The 21,031-nt window shown below is 45.8% G+C and overlaps 1 protein-coding gene and 1 long non-coding RNA gene across 3 annotated transcripts; both read right to left on the bottom strand.

Annotated features, from left to right (window-relative positions):
* Positions 1-951: 951 nt before the first annotated feature.
* Positions 952-5,686, bottom strand: actc1a (actin alpha cardiac muscle 1a). Its single transcript, XM_071467795.1, has 8 exons — positions 5,534-5,686; positions 3,600-3,753; positions 3,361-3,489; positions 3,060-3,255; positions 2,786-2,947; positions 2,363-2,554; positions 1,329-1,510; positions 952-1,223 (listed from the first exon to the last, which is right to left on the bottom strand). Exons 2-8 carry the CDS (start codon positions 3,726-3,728, stop codon positions 1,080-1,082), a joined length of 1,134 nt encoding a protein of 377 aa, XP_071323896.1. The 5' UTR covers positions 3,729-3,753; positions 5,534-5,686; the 3' UTR covers positions 952-1,079.
* A 2,136-nt stretch (positions 5,687-7,822) lies between these two features.
* On the bottom strand, positions 7,823-20,869 carry LOC139612328 (uncharacterized). 2 transcript variants are annotated; one of them, XR_011686506.1, is made up of 7 exons: positions 20,536-20,869; positions 18,271-19,093; positions 16,626-18,075; positions 15,200-15,301; positions 15,009-15,074; positions 13,571-13,633; positions 7,823-8,430 (listed from the first exon to the last, which is right to left on the bottom strand). It is a non-coding gene; the product is annotated as an uncharacterized lncRNA (long non-coding RNA). The 2 variants fall into 2 exon arrangements; XR_011686505.1 differs by lacking the exon at positions 7,823-8,430 and having other exon boundaries at positions 12,904-13,633.
* Positions 20,870-21,031: the final 162 nt, after the last annotated feature.

The following is a 21,031-nucleotide window of genomic DNA, read 5'->3' as shown; positions in this document are numbered from 1 at the left end:
TCCACACTAAACCAGTGTTTCTCACACCAAAAATATGAACTTTTGCAAAAAGCTGTCACCTCACTTAATAAATCTGAAATGCAGAGTTTAACCATTTAGCTTTTGGGCAGTTCAGAGTGGACAGAGATGATTAAAACAGTCATGCTCACATGTTAACAGTATTTTCAAAATTGAGACAGTTTGGTGTGGATTCATTCAATCATCTAAATCATGGCGTCCCATAGTGTTAGGAACAAACTTCACTTTGAGGTCAAATTCTTGATACTCATTAAGGCACTTTGAACTGCATTTTTGGCATGAAAGATGCTATGTAAATAAAGTTCATTCATTCATTCATTCAAACTCAAAGTTTGCTGCTGACCTTTTCATTATGATTTAATTCCTGCACCTGATCTCATGAGACCTTCATTTAGGATCGTTGACAAAACATGCACTTTTGTTTTTTCTTTATCTCTGGTATTAGGGAGAGATTAAACCTTATACAATTGTTCTATACTTGGGGAAATATCCTTATTGGATTATTTGCCAGGCATTAGATGAGACAATTTATACCACTTTTATATCTGTCTGCTAAATATGATGCTTAACTAAGAACAAAAACTGGAAACAGTGCATATATCTGCACCTCTTAAGTCTACTAAATAACATATTATATCTTGTTTGTTTAATCCATACTTTTTTTTTGTCTTGTGGCGGGAAGCTGAAACTATTGCTTTAAAGTAATTTTTGTTCTGCAGATGACTCAATTTTTGTGGAAAGTGTATTCAAACAATTTGGGTCAGAGTTCAAACTGTATGTGGAAAGATTGGAAACAATGGATGCTGCTAAGTATGACCACCCTTTCACATATACTGCAGCCACAGCCTAATAATGTGCTGAGACTATGATTGTCAGGGTATGTTCATTCAGTGCTCGTTACTTGTATATTGGCACAGATTCAAAGACTCCAGATTACTGTTAAAAGCAACTATTTTTATTACAACAGTACATGTATATACAGCAAAAGGCACAGTAGAAATAGAAATATGGAGGGGGAGCCGGTGTGGTTGGTGTGTGGGTTAGTGTTGCGGGTTGGAGATTTAGAAGCACTTCCTGTGGACGATGGAGGGGCCAGCCTCGTCGTACTCCTGCTTGCTGATCCACATCTGCTGGAAGGTGGACAGAGAGGCCAGGATGGAGCCGCCGATCCAGACGGAGTATTTCCTCTCGGGGGGAGCGATGATCTGGAGAGAGATGAGAGGAGGAGCAGAGGCACAGGTTGGTACGAGAATATTTTACAACATATTTAAACGAATTTAACCAGTAAGAGCTGGTTAGTGAGGGCCCACCTTGATCTTCATGGTGCTGGGGGCCAGGGCAGTGATCTCCTTCTGCATACGGTCAGCAATACCAGGGTACATGGTGGTACCGCCGGACAGCACATTGTTGGCGTACAGGTCCTTACGGATATCAATGTCACACTTCATGATGCTGTTGTATGCAGTCTCATGGATACCAGCAGACTCCATACCTGAGGTAGTAGAAGGGGATAAGACAAAGTGAGTGGTTATACTTCTGACAATAAATATGTGCTAATATGGAAAAAAATTACAGAAATACTACTACTACTAATAATGATAACTTTATATATATAAAACCTTTTAAAACTTAGTTAAAAAGGGCTTTGGAATAAAATAATGAATAAAAAGCAAGAAAAGTCCAAAAAGATTAAAAAAAAAAAGAAGATAAAAATATAAATATAAATAAAATAAATTACCTTTAAGAAAAAAGTTATCAAATACTATAATGTAATTATAAGAACATTTTAAAGTGTAAATGTTCACGGCGTCTCTCATGAGGACATTGTTTTTATACACTGTCATTCTTCATCTGTAGTTAATGTTGTTGACGCTTGCATCTGCTGGGATTACTACATTATAAAGTGTAGTATGTATAGTTCATTTATTAAATTAGTATATAGCCTATATAGGGTTAAAGTAAGGTTACCATAAAAATTAGTTTTACAAAGACACTAAAAATGATGTGCTTTTCTCAAAAATACAATAAAATTAAGGAAAAAATATGGAGAAATAAAATATAAATAAATGATTTTACTCCATATGTTATCTTGAATAACACTTTTCAATAGTTTTTTTATCAGTTCATACAATATTTTTGTGAAAATGTAGTTAAAAAATAACAGCTCTTGATTATTATTAAAGTTATTCTAATATCATACAAATCATTATGCATTTCTGACTCCCTTTTACCACTAGGTGGAGTCAGTAAAACTCAATCACCTATAAATATGACCTGCAGAATGAGTGGTGCTCATAACGTCTGCCTCTGTCTGCTGAGTGCTGGCTCAGCTGTCACGACTCACCGATGAAGGAGGGCTGGAACAGGGTCTCTGGGCAGCGGAAACGCTCGTTGCCGATGGTGATGACCTGGCCGTCGGGCAGCTCGTAGCTCTTCTCCAGGGAGGAGGAGGAGGCGGCGGTGGCCATCTCATTCTCGAAGTCCAGAGCAACATAGCACAGCTTCTCCTTAATGTCCCGCACAATCTCACGCTCAGCTGGGGAGGGGAGATTTCACAGTTCAGTCGACCAGCCTCACATGACAACACTGACTGATACATAATGAACCAAGCAGCCATACTCTGTTCATTCTTAGAGCCAGGAGGTGGAAGTAAATGTGGAGGAGCACTTCACCTTCCTGACCTCTTCTCATGTTTAAAAGTTAAACTATGAGATCTTTGTTATGCACTTTGTGTTTCCAGTTAGTTGTTGGAGATTTTGTTTCTCACCAGTGGTGACGAAGGAGTAGCCACGCTCAGTCAGGATCTTCATCAGGTAGTCAGTCAGGTCACGACCAGCCAGATCCAGACGCATGATGGCGTGGGGCAGAGCATAACCCTCATAGATGGGCACGTTGTGGGTCACACCATCACCAGAGTCCAGCACAATACCTGAAAAAAACACAGCAGTTTGTCAGATCACAACATATAAACTGTGCTTTTGAAATTTTTAAATCAATCAATGTTGCTCAGTGAGGAGTTTAAGTCTTCGGAGGAGACTCACCAGTGGTACGACCGGAGGCGTACAGGGACAGCACAGCCTGAATGGCCACATACATGGCAGGGACGTTGAAGGTCTCAAACATGATCTGGGTCATCTTCTCCCTGTTTGCCTTGGGGTTGAGGGGGGCCTCAGTCAGCAGGGTGGGGTGCTCCTCTGGGGCCACGCGGAGCTCGTTGTAGAAGGTGTGGTGCCAGATCTGTAAAATTCAGGACAGAATTTTACTGAGCGGCTCTCTCATTATTTATAGACAGAAATTACTGCCCCTCACAGTATATATATGTACAGTATCCCCAGCTCTCACCTTCTCCATGTCGTCCCAGTTGGTGATGATGCCGTGCTCGATGGGGTACTTCAGAGTCAGGATACCCCTCTTGCTCTGAGCCTCGTCTCCCACGTAGCTGTCCTTCTGACCCATACCCACCATCACACCCTGAGAACAAAACAGACACATGTCAGATTCTCTAAAAACAGGGCAGACAGTCTTTGATAAAGCTTCAATAATCTACTTTTAGAAACTCATGGTCCTTTCAGGATCCCTACCTGGTGACGGGGGCGTCCAACAATGGATGGGAAGACAGCACGGGGAGCATCATCACCGGCAAACCCAGCCTTGACCAGGCCAGAGCCGTTGTCGCACACCAGGGCGGTGGTCTCGTCGTCGTCGCACATGTTTGGTGTTTTCTGGGCTGGCCTTCTACACGAGACAGGGGATGGAAACAGACAGACAAAATATTAGTTTGTGATGTTTTATTCTGTCGGGATCAGGAGCTTCTGTTTGACAGTTTTTACATCAAAACACGGAGAATTTAATGCTCTCTTCAAGGTTCCTAACAAGGTTTCAGTTATACTTATGATCAAGCTGATTATTTGAAAGGTTATAAGACCCCTGTCATGTTTAAATGTGTAATATTTCCATTTAAAGCCGACGTGGAGGATGATTTCACCTGAAAAAACAAAGCCAGGCAATGCTGAGAAACAATCTCACACTATGTTCAGTATGGAGACACCTCTGAGTGCTCTAATCTCCTCTCCAAGTGCCACAGCTGCCCAAAAAGCCAAAACGGGACATGGCTCGACTCCCTCCTACACACACACTCACACGTCTATTTTCAGCCTCGGGACCCTTGTCAACCCCCTCTGCCCCCACAACCCCTCCTCTGCATCTGATCGTTAAGCTGGAGCCAGTTAACAGCTGAGGTGGTGTGTCTTTTGACAAGTGGTCTGGGTCTCTCCTCAGCTGTCGCCACATAGAGGGGTCCTCTGTTTGGAGCCAGACCATGTGCTCGGATCCTTCCAAGATTTTCTGGCCACAGCCTGCATCCCAGGTGGCATCCCCTCCCCCTTTCAAACAGGCTTCCCCATTCAAATCATCGCCTGTAAGTACATTTAGTATGGGCTACTGTTTACATGGCGACCATCCTCAATTCTGTGGATGAGACTTGTGAAGCAGTAAAATTGTACTTTGCCAAATGCGCCACTGAAATCAAGAGCTGTCTGACAGCTTTAACTCTAAATGATCCCGGCTGTGATGTTACTTCTGAAAACACCTGGAGACGTTGTCCTAACTGATAACTCAGTTATATCAGGCCAATATTGTTTAATCTCTATAAGCTTTTGCAAATCAATGTCAATATGAGGGAAATTCTACTGTGATTAGAGCTCAAGTGTTGTATTTAAATAAACACTTTGTAGGCAAGTCTTATTATTCACTAACTTCAATTCAACTTGAATACTGATAAACATGGACTTGTCATTCTAGCATAGTCCAACAGATTTAAAAGTGATAAAAAAAAAAAAAGGTTTAAAGTACATAACTGCAAAGAGTCCATCCATATCCTCAGCTTTATATCCCACAACTAAATAGCTGCTTCTGATGCACCTCTTTAAATTTGTATCTAACCTTTATTTAAACAGTCTCCTGGCCAAGATAGGCAAACTAGACTTTCATTAATTTCACAATTTTAGCTCATTGCCATAGATTGTACTGCAGAGGGTTTTCATCCCTGTCAAGAAGAATATCTTGTCAAGTGTTTGTTCTTGGTATTTCAATTATCAAATTTATCTGTTTTGGTATTTGCCTTTAACTTACACAACTTTCCACAGGTTGTATCTAACCTGATTTAGAGCTCCACAGTAAGTATCCTTGCACCGCCAAGGACTATTTCCTTATCTGTGGAGTGCAGGTCACTGATAATGAACCCAGAAGACATTTCCATATAATGCAATAGCTCAACACCAAGTATAATTTTTTCTGTCTCCCTCTCTTACATTCAGATTTCATCCTTCTCCCAACAATACATCACCTGCTCTGATCACAGAAACACAACCAACACCAAACTGTGAAAAAGATATATCCATGTTGCAGCAGTGATCTGTCCTACAGCAGCAGTGTCTGCTCATCCTCCCTACTCCCCGGCACCACAAACCAACAGCAACAGAGACGCAGACAAGCACAAGACTGCAGAGGAACTCACCAAGTTGTAATCGCAAGACTGGAATTTCCACTGGGACAAAGGGCGAGGGTGCAAGGGGGTCCTTAAATATGTCCCGGTGTCCTGAGGCTGGGGGCCGGTGGGCGGGCTCAGGAGTTCACACAAGCCCAAATTAAGTGTTGCTTAGCAAAATGGTTCAGTAAAGTGGATCCTGTGTCAGAAGACATCACCAAACTGGAGAAAAGTTGCCTTGGAGATGAAAGGTAACAGACAGAAGTGAGGAGCAGTGAGAAGTTTTGTGAGGACTTTTGCCTGGATGGATGAAAAAAGGATTGAAAAATAGGTTATATGTAAAAAATGATAATCATTTTTACAGTTGATGTTAATTTCAGTGACTCACAAGGATGATATCTTCATATTGCAATAATGACTTTATGAGACAAATATATGGTTTTTAGATTAAAAGGATTCATCTTATTTATATTTTAAATACCAAATTACTCAACAACAGTATGTTAATGGTATATTAGTTGTCAAATGATTCATATGTATCAACAACAATCAAATTATGACCTTTAAAGTAACTACAGAGAGTTTTGGGACAGTTATGAAAACCTTCAACTGCAATATCGTCAATTATAATTTAAGATTCCTGCTTCATATGTAGCAGCATCTTTCTTCCCCTCATACCTAATGGAGTTGCCTTTCAAGTCCCTAAGGATGAGTTAACATGACTAAGCTGAAACACTCACTGCACTGGGGATGTGAGTGATCACAGGGTGTGATGGTAATCTGAGATCTTGTCTGGGCAATCTGGTTAAGGAGCCGTCTAAGGGGACCTGCCTGAGTGAGTTTGCCAGTATCGTGGCATCAGACAGCTGAGAGGCAATGTTGTAAAAAAGTGGGTGGGAGGAAGCTGAGGCCAGTGCCCAGACCTCCAGCAGACGACAGATCCCTGGGACAGCCTGTGCAGGGAGCGACGAGCGACCGTTCTCAGCTCTGATTGGCTCCAGTGTCTCCTTTTAGGGAAATGGAGTGTAACAGGTGCCAGTGGCTGCATGTCGCTGCAGACCGAGGGTAGGATGACGAGAGATCAGGCTCCTTATTCGTCACCTTGTACTGCCCCCACAGCACCTACATCCCCATGCTGGAGCCCTATCAGGCTACTGTGAGTGCAGTAAGAATGTAAATACCCCCCCCCACCCACCCCCACCATCAACACTTGAAATATTCCATTTGTAGCCATGTGCTGTAATGTACCTAAGAGAGAGACGCTACTAACCTACTTGTCTATTTCTATTCCAAGCCTTTACGTAACAGAGACCTGGGTTACCTTCATATGTGCCTCTTGGTAATTTGATAATATTTCCTATCATTGTTTCCCTGCTGACCTAATGTAGAGGAATAGTGCTCCTATACAAACAGGGAATTTCATGCTAAAAGGCTAGATGTCTAACTGACACAGCTAAAGTTTAGAGTTTTAACACTGACCAATGACTCTGGATTTTGCCCCTCGTCTCTTTCAGCAGAACAGCATTAGGGGGATATTCTTGGTTAGCATGAGCAGGAGGAACCATTTTTAATGGCCAGTGATCTCAATCAAACAGAAGTCTATACAATCAGCCCAATGAGAGCAAGAAAATTAGGTAAACCTGTGTTTATTGTCAGGCATGCCACCACGGATTATTTGCATTCAAACCTGAACTCAGTGTTGTTCTTCTGGCCAAAGTCAAGCTTCTATATTTACTTGATTACTGCAGCAGCAGCAGAGATAGTGAGTGAACAGTCTGTCAGGTTATCTTTGGCCTTGGATGCTCTCGACAACAGTCCACACAGGCCACAGATTCTGAACCACATTCACATAATCATTATCTTCATTTCCTTGTCATTAGTCATTACAGCTTGAATGATTGATTTTTACCCTACTTGGTGTTGCCTTGAATCTAAAATTCTTCATGTCAATCACCTTCCAAGTTATGGAGCATTTACACCACTGGACTAATTAACTTGATAAGTGTTGAAATTGTTGCCACGTGCAGTAAAAGAACAACCTCTGCACAGGTTTGAGGCAGAGACATGCTGTCAGTTTTTTTGGGTGAAGCTGGTTCTGTGTTTTGTCAACAGCTCCCTTCAAGTCAAAGAATCACTTTTTGGCCGAGCTCTATCTTTATCACCAGGTCTTTATCAGGATAAAGCAGATTGGTCTTAAATGGGTCATGGTTTTGAGGGACATTCATCCTTATAAGGGCATGTAGGAAGCACACGGTTTGTCTGTCCTGACAGCTGCCCCCTTTCCACCCCCCCCAACCCCCTCTAACACACACACACACATATGCACACACTTCAGCATCTGTTAGCAACAACTGCTTCTTTACAGTCAGTCCACCTTAGAAAGAGTACTGTTTACCATTTGCAGAACATGTTTTTGCAGAAGCATAAGACTGAGGTTGCATCTAAGAAAGAACTGCACGAGAAAACCAAGCTGCTGCAACTTCTGCTACATTTTCTATAAAGAAGAGACGTAACATCTGCGCCTGAAAGACCCTTGTTTCCTACTTTGTATAAAAGCTGAAGAGATTACATATTCTGAAAAAAAAAATGTTTCAGATATGTAGGTTAAATAATATGTATTTAAATCAAAGGAAATTATGTATCCAGGGTTGTAGTGCTATTTGTTTAAGTACTGCAGCACACCTATTTAAGTTTTTTATTTTCTTCATACATAAACTGTTCCTACAATGGCAAGTTTACATATGTTAGTTAATCATAACTGACCACACGATCAAATGTCAGACTGACCTCATGAACAGTTCATAAAGTCATCATGCTGCAATTCATTTATTGAGAAAAAGAAGAAGTTACAGTACAGTTAGCTCACACACTGACAGGACTATTTCAGCAGTCAGCAATTCCTGTCCTTCACCTCAAAGGTGTTGAGGCTGTAAAGAAAAAACAAATATTAATTTCAAAAAAATCTTAGCTCAAACAACTTGAATGAGGAAAACAGAAGGAGAAGGTAAATATTAGATAAACAACAGAACTATTTAGGAATTTCAAAAGAGCTATAAATCAGAGAAGGTGGGGACAGATTGGGACACCAACTATTTAAATACCCTGGAGGAGCTGGTATTAGAGGAGTGATAGCCCTAATCTGTGATGGGGAGATGTGTTCTGAAAGAGAGATAATACTCTGTAATAATCCCAAATTTGAAACTTGGGAAGCAGCCAAATAACCCTAGTCCTTAAAGGGCCATTACCATAACCTCTGTATTACGTAAAATCGTGGAACGGATGAAAGACAGACAGGTACAGATGCTGGGAAAAGGGGTTACTTAACAGATCAGAGTGGTTTTAGACAGGGGCGCTCAACAATGGACGCTGTCCTGAATCTAAACATTGGTATCGAGAAAGCTATAGCAAATAAAGAAGCAGCTGTGTCAGTATTTCTCAACAATGAAAAAGCGAAGTGATGGAAGAGATGAAAGAGTCATCCAGAATCTCACGTGTATTCTCACACTCCTTGACATGCCTTGTGGATACCTTAAGGGAATTTCTTCAAATTAGGTAAAAAAAATAAATAATTCAAATTAGGCTCTGTGTAAAGATGACATCTATCCAAGGCTGGGTGTCAAAACTTCAGTTTACAGTCTTACCACTAAAGTTTCAACAACTCCTGAATAAGAAAACAGAACAAACACCCGGTCTTGAATATTGAATATTTTTGTTGTTGGCTGCTGGCAGAGTTATCTCCATTATCTCCAACTTGTTCCTGGCCTCCTATGCTTTCATAAACCTCTCTGTCTTCTGTCTGTGTCTCTGTAAACTCTGCGGTCACAGGTGGGAAGCTCCATGAAATAAAATCTGAGAGTTGCATTTACACTGACTCTAAATTTACCATGAAATTGTCATATATCAAGACTAGATTGTCTTACCTTTACTACATTATACCTATAGTAAAATTATTTTGTTAAGAAAATTTAAAATTGAAATACTATATTTACATTCAGGACTTCTGTCTCAAGTTTTGAAGCTCCTTCAAAGTTGCCTTTGTCTTTGCTATGTTATGTTAGCCATGCAAAGGTTTTGTATAATTAATAATCTCATTAATTTAATAAAATACTGTGTCATAACTTGACAGAGGTGAGACGGTTTGACTAGGAGCTGCAAAGTTAGTCAACTTTTTTTCTAGAGCTCATTTAAACACAGCCTGAGCTGAAACCAAAGTGCTGTACAAAGGACAATTAAAATAAATAAAGTAGTAAAGCAAATGTATAAAATTAGTAAAACACAAGGAAATCAAAGTAAATATACTGTTTACAGAAACATACACATATTAACAAAGCGCGAGGCTGGACAGCCCGACCCCCAGGCGGCCCTGCGCCCAGCCATCGGGCTCGTTCAGCCTCGCGCGAGGCTGGACAGCCCGACCCCCAGGCGGCCCTGCGCCCAGCCATCGGGCTCGTTCAGCCTCGCGCGAGGCTGGACAGCCCGACCCCCAGGCGGCCCTGCGCCCAGCCATCGGGCTCGTTCAGCCTCGCGCGAGGCTGGACAGCCCGACCCCCAGGCGGCCCTGCGCCCAGCCATCGGGCTCGTTCAGCCTCGCGCGAGGCTGGACAGCCCGACCCCCAGGCGGCCCTGCGCCCAGCCATCGGGCTCGTTCAGCCTCGCGCGAGGCTGGACAGCCCGACCCCCAGGCGGCCCTGCGCCCAGCCATCGGGCTCGTTCAGCCTCGCGCGAGGCTGGACAGCCCGACCCCCAGGCGGCCCTGCGCCCAGCCATCGGGCTCGTTCAGCCTCGCGCGAGGCTGGACAGCCCGACCCCCAGGCGGCCCTGCGCCCAGCCATCGGGCTCGTTCAGCCTCGCGCGAGGCTGGACAGCCCGACCCCCAGGCGGCCCTGCGCCCAGCCATCGGGCTCGTTCAGCCTCGCGCGAGGCTGGACAGCCCGACCCCCAGGCGGCCCTGCGCCCAGCCATCGGGCTCGTTCAGCCTCGCGCGAGGCTGGACAGCCCGACCCCCAGGCGGCCCTGCGCCCAGCCATCGGGCTCGTTCAGCCTCGCGCGAGGCTGGACAGCCCGACCCCCAGGCGGCCCTGCGCCCAGCCATCGGGCTCGTTCAGCCTCGCGCGAGGCTGGACAGCCCGACCCCCAGGCGGCCCTGCGCCCAGCCATCGGGCTCGTTCAGCCTCGCGCGAGGCTGGACAGCCCGACCCCCAGGCGGCCCTGCGCCCAGCCATCGGGCTCGTTCAGCCTCGCGCGAGGCTGGACAGCCCGACCCCCAGGCGGCCCTGCGCCCAGCCATCGGGCTCGTTCAGCCTCGCGCGAGGCTGGACAGCCCGACCCCCAGGCGGCCCTGCGCCCAGCCATCGGGCTCGTTCAGCCTCGCGCGAGGCTGGACAGCCCGACCCCCAGGCGGCCCTGCGCCCAGCCATCGGGCTCGTTCAGCCTCGCGCGAGGCTGGACAGCCCGACCCCCAGGCGGCCCTGCGCCCAGCCATCGGGCTCGTTCAGCCTCGCGCGAGGCTGGACAGCCCGACCCCCAGGCGGCCCTGCGCCCAGCCATCGGGCTCGTTCAGCCTCGCGCGAGGCTGGACAGCCCGACCCCCAGGCGGCCCTGCGCCCAGCCATCGGGCTCGTTCAGCCTCGCGCGAGGCTGGACAGCCCGACCCCCAGGCGGCCCTGCGCCCAGCCATCGGGCTCGTTCAGCCTCGCGCGAGGCTGGACAGCCCGACCCCCAGGCGGCCCTGCGCCCAGCCATCGGGCTCGTTCAGCCTCGCGCGAGGCTGGACAGCCCGACCCCCAGGCGGCCCTGCGCCCAGCCATCGGGCTCGTTCAGCCTCGCGCGAGGCTGGACAGCCCGACCCCCAGGCGGCCCTGCGCCCAGCCATCGGGCTCGTTCAGCCTCGCGCGAGGCTGGACAGCCCGACCCCCAGGCGGCCCTGCGCCCAGCCATCGGGCTCGTTCAGCCTCGCGCGAGGCTGGACAGCCCGACCCCCAGGCGGCCCTGCGCCCAGCCATCGGGCTCGTTCAGCCTCGCGCGAGGCTGGACAGCCCGACCCCCAGGCGGCCCTGCGCCCAGCCATCGGGCTCGTTCAGCCTCGCGCGAGGCTGGACAGCCCGACCCCCAGGCGGCCCTGCGCCCAGCCATCGGGCTCGTTCAGCCTCGCGCGAGGCTGGACAGCCCGACCCCCAGGCGGCCCTGCGCCCAGCCATCGGGCTCGTTCAGCCTCGCGCGAGGCTGGACAGCCCGACCCCCAGGCGGCCCTGCGCCCAGCCATCGGGCTCGTTCAGCCTCGCGCGAGGCTGGACAGCCCGACCCCCAGGCGGCCCTGCGCCCAGCCATCGGGCTCGTTCAGCCTCGCGCGAGGCTGGACAGCCCGACCCCCAGGCGGCCCTGCGCCCAGCCATCGGGCTCGTTCAGCCTCGCGCGAGGCTGGACAGCCCGACCCCCAGGCGGCCCTGCGCCCAGCCATCGGGCTCGTTCAGCCTCGCGCGAGGCTGGACAGCCCGACCCCCAGGCGGCCCTGCGCCCAGCCATCGGGCTCGTTCAGCCTCGCGCGAGGCTGGACAGCCCGACCCCCAGGCGGCCCTGCGCCCAGCCATCGGGCTCGTTCAGCCTCGCGCGAGGCTGGACAGCCCGACCCCCAGGCGGCCCTGCGCCCAGCCATCGGGCTCGTTCAGCCTCGCGCGAGGCTGGACAGCCCGACCCCCAGGCGGCCCTGCGCCCAGCCATCGGGCTCGTTCAGCCTCGCGCGAGGCTGGACAGCCCGACCCCCAGGCGGCCCTGCGCCCAGCCATCGGGCTCGTTCAGCCTCGCGCGAGGCTGGACAGCCCGACCCCCAGGCGGCCCTGCGCCCAGCCATCGGGCTCGTTCAGCCTCGCGCGAGGCTGGACAGCCCGACCCCCAGGCGGCCCTGCGCCCAGCCATCGGGCTCGTTCAGCCTCGCGCGAGGCTGGACAGCCCGACCCCCAGGCGGCCCTGCGCCCAGCCATCGGGCTCGTTCAGCCTCGCGCGAGGCTGGACAGCCCGACCCCCAGGCGGCCCTGCGCCCAGCCATCGGGCTCGTTCAGCCTCGCGCGAGGCTACTCCCCCGACTTACTCCCCCGACTTACTCCCCCGACTTACTCCCCCGACTTACTCCCCCGACTTACTCCCCCGACTTACTCCCCCGACTTACTCCCCCGACTTACTCCCCCGACTTACTCCCCCGACTTACTCCCCCGACTTACTCCCCCGACTTACTCCCCCGACTTACTCCCCCGACTTACTCCCCCGACTTACTCCCCCGACTTACTCCCCCGACTTACTCCCCCGACTTACTCCCCCGACTTACTCCCCCGACTTACTCCCCCGACTTACTCCCCCGACTTACTCCCCCGACTTACTCCCCCGACTTACTCCCCCGACTTACTCCCCCGACTTACTCCCCCGACACCTATATAGGCTCAAATTAGGGTCCAAATGATTTTGAATTTGGGAAGTAATGTTTACAAATAATTCCAAAAGTTGTAGTTGTAAATCAAACTTCGTAAACCTGTAAAATAAATCCGCAGGAGAAATGGAAGTTTGCGCATGTGAAAAAAGTAATTTATCCTTTGACAAAGACATTTGTACTTGCTACAAAGACAGACTCTCTGAATAAAACTACACAAATTGTCAGTGGTGAGGGTTTAACACATAAAAGAAATGCTTTTATAAATGTCTGTGTACAGATAAAAAGCTGAAAACTGTAAAACTCAGCGGGTCACACACACAGCAGAGTTTCACAGTTTCCTGCTCTGTATCAGCACAACATTGATTGAGTGTTTTTGTTTAACCTCAACACTGATCATTTGTTCATAGTTTTGAGTCACAAAGTCTTTTTTTTGTAACAAATACAAATGTCTTTGTCAAAAGGAAAAAATAATTTTCCCATGCACAGACTTGACTTTCTCATACAGATTCATTTCACAGGTTTACAAAGGTTGATTTACAACTACAAACCTTGGAATTATTTGTGAACATCACTTCACAAGTTCAAAATCATTTGGACCCTAATTTGAGCCTATATCGGTATGGGGTGGAGTCATGAATATGACTTACCATTTTTGCTGGTTGTGGAGGACGACACGGTGTGGTATAGGCCCGAGTTGGATTCCGGCATCCCTATGAAAACATACAAATGGTACTGTATTAAATAAAATGACTTTCCATTGCAGGGCAAAGTTGTAGATAAAGTGATATTTCACACCTTGTAGAGTCTTGGTCAGTAAAGTGATGCATCAAACACAGTTGTTACCGAGTAGTTCCTCATTAATTCATCATTATATCATCAAATAAGTTCCTTAACAACCAGAGACAGCAAGTTTCCAAACAAGTATATTAATTGTCATCACTAATTTATCAAAAAACCAACATGGATGTGATTACAAATATGAATACTTGTGTTGAAACTTGGCGTCTCTATTCGTTGTGAAGTAATTCATTGTGATATAATGAAGTAATGAGGAGCTGCTCTGTAACATCTGTTTGATGCATCACTTTGCTCACCAAAGCTATGCAAGCTTTAGTTTACAACATAGTTCTGTTCTAATGTGTTGTAAATTACCCTCTAAGAACATAACTCTAGTTTTGTCTAATTTGATACCAAGTACAGCTTGTTATGTCTTAGTGTACAGTGAAAAGTGAAAATAAGATTTGAAGAAAAACTGAACTGAAAAATAAAAAGTGAGCAGCTGATATCAGTGGTGAGGTAACGCAAAGACACTGTGGAAGACGGTGCTTTGGCCAAATCTGTGAACAGATACAGAGCAGCAAACTGGAGAACTTGATGCTCAAAATCCCTACACAGTGTACGACCCTGAGGTTACAAGCACAATTTTGACTCCATCCTTACACTTTAAAAATGATTGGACAAAGACAGTCCAATCACAAAGCAGATTCCACTCAGAGGGCAGGTGCTTCTGTTGCCTTCATCTGCCGCAGATCCTGAACACTGTAGTAGATTTTAAAGCCAGCGCTGTCGTCCATCTTGAAAATCTACCACATCTTTCAGGATGTGCGATAGAGATGAAGATACCAGAACCACCTGCCCTCTAATTGGACTCTGCTTTGTGATTGGACTGTCTTTGTCCAATCATTTTAAGGTGTAAGGATGGCGTCAAAATTGTGCTTGTAAATTCAGTGTCACACACTGTGTAGGAGCTTTGAACACCAAGTTTTACACAGTTGTCTGCTTTGTATCTATACACAGACATTGACAAAAGCAGTTCTTCCACAGCGTCTTTGTGTTACCTCACCACTAATTTCATTTGGTCAGATTTTAAAATCACACAGTCTTTTTACAAATACAAATCTCCTCTACACAAGCACAATGTCTTCACATGTATATACTTGAGTTTCTCATACAGATTTTGCAGGTTTACAAAGATTGATTTAAAACTACATTTGGAATTATTTGCGAACATCACTTTATAAGCTCAAAATCCTTTTGATCCTAGTTTAGGTATAGGTATGTGATGCAGTCATGCCCATGACTTACCATTTCTTGCTGGGTGTGCGGCACCATACAGGATGTGGTCCTGGCCTGAGGTGGGTCCTGGCATCTCTATGAAAACATGCAGTTGTACTAAAATACATTTTCCATTGCAGGACAAATCAAGACATTTTAGGCAGCTTTTCACAAAACAATATTGAGAAACATTTTTACTTTAAATAATTCATTTCACTTACCATTATAAACTCAGTCAAGTGCAAGTTATGACGTTAGCTCCCATCAGTTTCAAAGGAGGTTACCACACACAGCTCCAACTGCAGATACTGTTAACAGGAATCCTGGAAAGATTTTTAAAACCTTACATTACTTGGTTGTGGTTTAAGTGGCATTTACTGGTGCCAAAAAAAGAGAAGTTGTTTTTTTTGTTGTTGTTTTTTTTGTTTTTTTAAACCTTACTGATTGGACAATGATAATCCAATCACAAAGTTCAGTCAGAGGACAGGTCAATGAGTTCAGCTCCATGGCAGATCCTGAAAGGTGTAGTAGATTTTCAAGATGGAGGACAGCATGGGCTTGAAAATTGACTACACCTTTCAGGGTAAAGGCAGAGATGAAGGTAAAGGAACCACCTGCTCTCTGATTGGACTCTGCTTTGTGGGATTGCCGCTGTCCAATAAGATTAAGTTAAAAAAAAAAAAAAAAAAAGTCAGAATGTGTACTTGTCATTTTTGAGCATAGGGGTGGGCAATCTGGCCAAAGGTCATATGTCAATCTTTCGAGCTTTATCACGATCTACATTGTTTCCACTGATTTTATTGTGAAAGTCCCAACCGGAAGTAACGACGTCTTTTTCCGCCGCTTTGACACCAGCTCCAGATGTTAGCTAGCTAGCAGCTCTTCCTCAACAATGTTGTCTTACATGTCCAAACTGTGCCACAACCAACCACATTTCTGGCTGAGCTCATATGAAGTATTCTTTTGAACAGCACAGTTATTTATGAGGTTTTATAAGCGCTTTGTTTTGAAAGTGAAGTAGCTGCTAACCAGCTGCTAACTACCTGCTAACCAGCTGCTAACCAGCTGCCCCGCCTCCTGTGTGCCGCCTTTACCGCAGGTGTCTCATTGGCTGGTGACATTAGCTCTTGTTCTGCTCAGATGAATATAATAAAATATAATATAATATATGTCTGTGAGCCAAATGCTCAAGGCTGCAGAACAAGGGCCGCTCTCGCCAGCTGCGGTTAGCATGCTAGCTGCAGTTAGCAGGCTAGCTGGTTAACAGGTGGCAGTGGGCAGGTTAGCAGCGTTAACCCTGGACATTAACCAGGGCTGTCTAAATATAGCAGCTTTAATGAAGGGATCTGTACATTCATATTAAAAGTTGATCATACGCCAGTGTAAGATCACCCACCCCTGGTTTCACAGTTGTCTGCTCTGTATCTGTATCATCAGCTCACCACTGGTGTCTCCAACAGTAAAATCACTTCTCAGAGATTCAGCAGCTACAAAAACTGTTCAACATATTCAGCGTCTCATTTGCGCCGAGTTTCCCTCTTTGCAAACAAAACAATAAGCATCAATATTTCAGCTCATTTCTCTCATGATGCAAAGGCCTCGTCCTCCAACCAAACAGGCTCTGATGAATAAAGTGAACTCTCTTACCTTCGGTGCTGCAGAGGAGCAGATCCGCTGGAGGCTGTTGACAGAGCAAAGCTTCAGTTTCTGCCTCATGTTTGTTTGTTGTTGCTTTTTAAAGAAGAAAACGCGCGTTTTCTGCCCAATCAGCGCAGGAGGCAGCGGATAAACAGCGGCTCTCTGCGGCTCTGCGGCTTCCTCTTCCTGCTCCACCTGCTCCACCGGCCTCCACACTGTCACAAGGATCAGCTGTTTCTGTGTTTGTTCCCGGTTTATGTTTCTGACTTTACTCACATCATTCTGGCAAAGACTCGACCGAGTCTAACCAGTTTGTTTCCGGTTTGTCTCACGGACACACGGGAAATATTAAAGCAGAAACATGAAGGCCGGAAACAGGAAGTGCTTAAAGGAAATGTTTAAAGTTGATAAACTGCAGCGGTGAGTGAAGGTAGAAGCCCAACAGCAGCTGTGCACAAAGTTTAACTTACTAGTAAATAATAATCACAACATTCATAAACACAGTTCATTCGTTTGAAGCAACTTTGAATAAATAAAAGTGCTTCCTGGGCCCCAGGAACAGTGAAGTCTGTCTGAAAACATCCCTCTGTCCTAAAGCTGGAAACCAGAGACAACACAACAGCACTGACTCTGAAATGTTCGCAGCTGTGTCTTCCATCAAAACACTGATTAAAATCTGTCAGTGATCAATGAAACTGTGGAATGCAGGAAATGCATCAGTCTTTAATTGAATCACTCACATTGAGAGCAAATGAACAAATACAGCAGAAAAACAGACTCTGGAACAATAGACTAAAGAAGTCAAAGGTTTGTTCTCATCATCTGCAGCTGAAATTAAAAGAGTTGCCTTGCTAACCCTATAATCTACAGTAGCTGGGTTGTGTCTCATTTGGCTTTAAATTGGGCACAAAATTTGAAATTTGAATCTGATTTCGGGCCAAGAAATGATATAAACATTTTATGGCCTCACAGCATCAGAGCCCTGTTCATTGTTAAAGAGCAAACCGGGTCGACATCGAACATTAATGTTCTCTCTTTGGTTTCTAACTTCAGTGAAGAGCTGCATGTTCACAAATATTGACCAAACTGTTCTGAGGCACAGGAACAAGAACAGTGAGTTCTGTCAGAGGGTCGGTTCTCCTTTAAATGCACAATCCTGATTATGATTGTAGCGTTCAATCCATGATTATAGTGGTCTGTCCTCAAAGCATCTGGTGCAGGAAAATAACAGACTCAATTATAAACATTAAGGTCATTACAAAAGCCTATAGAAGACTGAATCATCATTTAAACTTGAAACTGAAAAAAATCCATGATAGAATTGAGATTTCTGACACATGTATGTGTTCGAGGATAAAACACTGGACTGAATGAATGTGAGCAAAGCAGGACAAGCAGGTTCCAGTTGAGGGTGTTTAATCTTTTGCTTGCAGTCAGTCGGGTGTGAGTGGTTACATGTCTACAAATGAAAGAAAGCGAACACACAGGTCAAATTCTATCACTTTATCTTGAATAAATCAAACAATTCTAAATCAAAATCAGGACATACATTATCGCTTTAAATATAAAATCGAACAAACCAAGGAGATTAAATGTACCACTGAACAACAAAATACACACGACTTGAGGAAATATAATGAAATAAACGACTCACTCGACTCACTCAGGAACAATGGTGAGAGCAGCTCAGCTGAAGGACAAACAGAGAATGAGCTCAGGACACAGAACAAAGAAAACTCAAGACACCTGTGTGAGCTGCCCAGTTCTCCACCTGTGCTGCTCAGCCCGGCAGTCATGTGACCCCACTTCCCACAGGACGCTTTAAGTATCATTTAAAAAGAAAATGCAGTACTCCAATTTGCATTTTCATTTTCACATACTCATGTGTGTACTCGTCTTCAAACATATTAAAATGATGATTTTCAAAGACTTCACCTGCTCCGCAGTGACAGTATTTAAACATAATGAACAAACAGTCCTCAGGCCACTGCATTTACATTTACATGTCACTGCGCTCTTTAGGGTCAAAATGAAAATGCACTCAGTCCTCTCATTGAGGCAGGTCGTCAGTGAGGACGTCACTTCCTTGTCAGTTGTAATGTTTCTGTCACTGGGGCAGTGGTTGTAGCTTGTTCCCTGTAAGGAAACGACCAGAGATGAGATTTAAAGATTTTTAAATGTATTACACTAAGTGATAAGATGCTGAGAGACAGTCATCTCATCAGTGAGGACGTCACTTCCTCGTCTCTCGTCACTTTGTCTGTCTGGAGCAGTGGCAGCAGCTTGTTTTACCCGTCTGTGTCTTATATCAATACAACTCAATGGAAATTACCAGACACATGATTTAAAGAATTGATCTGTGGGCGTGAATCTCCATCAGCTGAGGCTGCTCCCTCTGCAGCTCCACCTTGATCCCTCACCTAAGTGCACTCTTCTTCTCAGTCAGCAACATCTTGAATTCATCTCAGATATAAAGCCTGTACAATGATATGAGCTTGATGAGTGTGTGATCACTTCCAGTGGTGATGGCTCACACAGTAAACTCAGAATAACAAACCTAAATAAATGAAAGTGAAAGACCTTGTAAACATGTTTGTTGTCTTCATTTTCCTGAGAGTCACTCAGCAATAGTCTGACTGATAAATCAAAGTTTAGGAGGATGTGCACACGATGAGCCCACAGGAGGAAGCTCCTCTCTGAGCTGCAGGTCTGTGGTGACCTCTAGTGACAGGACTGAAGTACTGCTCTGTGTCTGAACTATGTTCAACACTCAGGAAGAAAACAAGAAAACAAGACAAGGCTCCTACTATTTAAACGTGTTTTCTTGAAGACCATGAACTCAAATATTAAACCATAACAACCGTATAATTGGAATAGGTTTGTTTGGTGTGTGTGTGTTTGGGGATTTTTGCTGCTAAAGCTGAGTAATCTTGCCCCAGAAACCTGCAAACTACTGTTGATTTTCATACAGTGAGATTTTTTTCCACAGGTGACCCACAAACACAAACTCCAGACTAACTGAGCCTCCTTCAAAATAAAGAAAAGCCTCTGCAGCAAACTGAGAACAGCAGCTGTGGTCGTCCTGGATTTCAGTGGTGTCCAGTTCACAACTTGAACCTCATCTGACACCTCGCACCAATCAAGACTTCACTGTTTGGTCATAAAGTCTGAGTGTGAAGTGAACACAACACAACTGCCAACATCTGAATCTCAAGTGAGTAACTAATCCAGCTCACCAAGGAGATGAGATGTTCAACAGGATAAACATGACTTGAGGAAATATCATGAAATAAACTACTCACTCTACACACTCAGGAACAAAGGTGGAAAGATGGAGGGAAGCAGCTCGACTGAAGGCCAATCAGAGAATGAGCTCAGGACACAGAACAAAGAAAACTCAAGACACCTGTGTGAGCTGCCCAGTCAGCTCACCTGTCCTGCTCAGGCCGGCAGTCATGTGACCCCACGTCCCACAGTACACACCATTTCATTCAAAAGAAAATGCAGCAATCCAATTAGCATTTTCACACACTCATGTGGGCGTCCTATGAGCATATTAAATGAAAATTGAAAAGTGGCAATATTCAAATACAAAATTTACATTTACAAATCACTACACTCTGCAGGGGTCAAAATGAAAATTCAGTCTGTCAGTCATCTCATCAGTGAGGACGTCACTTCCTCGTCACTTTGTCTGGGGCAGTGGCAGCACCTTGTTTTACCCGTCTGTGTCTTATATCAATACAACTCAGTGGAAATTACCAGACATATGATTTAAAGAATTTAAATGCATCACAATAAGAGATCAGAAGCTGAGAGACAGGAGTCTGGTCGTTATTCTGATCCCAGGTCACAGCAGAGATTCAACCAGCTGTGGGCCTGAGTCTGCTCCCTCTGCAGCTCCACCTGGATCCCTCACCTCAATGCACTCTTCTTCTCAGTCAGCGAGATCTTGAATTCATCTCAGATATAAAGCCTGTAAAATGATATGAGGTTGATGAGTGTGTGATCACTTCCAGTGGTGATGGCACACACAGTAAACTCAGAATAACAAACCTAAATAAATGCAGGTGAAAGACCTTGTAAATGTTTGTTGTCTCCATGTTGCAGCACTGAGAGTCACTCAGCAACAGTTTGACTGATAAATCAAAGTTTAGGAGGATGTGCACACAGTGAACGCACTCGTGAACGCGCAGCGCCAGATCGAGAACGTTTTTCGCTCGTTCTCATCGCCCAAAGGCATGATGGGAGTGACACTACTGCGCAGTCTCTATGGGCCGCACAACGCGGAAGTAACCCGGAAGCCAGAAACTTTTTCGGCGTATGCCATGGATGTATTATACCATGTAATCACTCTGCATCCTACATGTTATATTGGTGTAACAGCACTGATATATGTGATGATAAAATGAAAA

Source organism: Trachinotus anak, unplaced genomic scaffold, assembly GCF_046630095.1.
Source record: "Trachinotus anak isolate AG129_WGS33_773 ecotype Australia unplaced genomic scaffold, CSIRO_AGI_Tana_v1 ptg000031l, whole genome shotgun sequence".
Lineage (NCBI taxonomy): Eukaryota > Metazoa > Chordata > Actinopteri > Carangiformes > Carangidae > Trachinotus > Trachinotus anak.
This window is presented reverse-complemented; position numbering and strand designations above follow the sequence as displayed.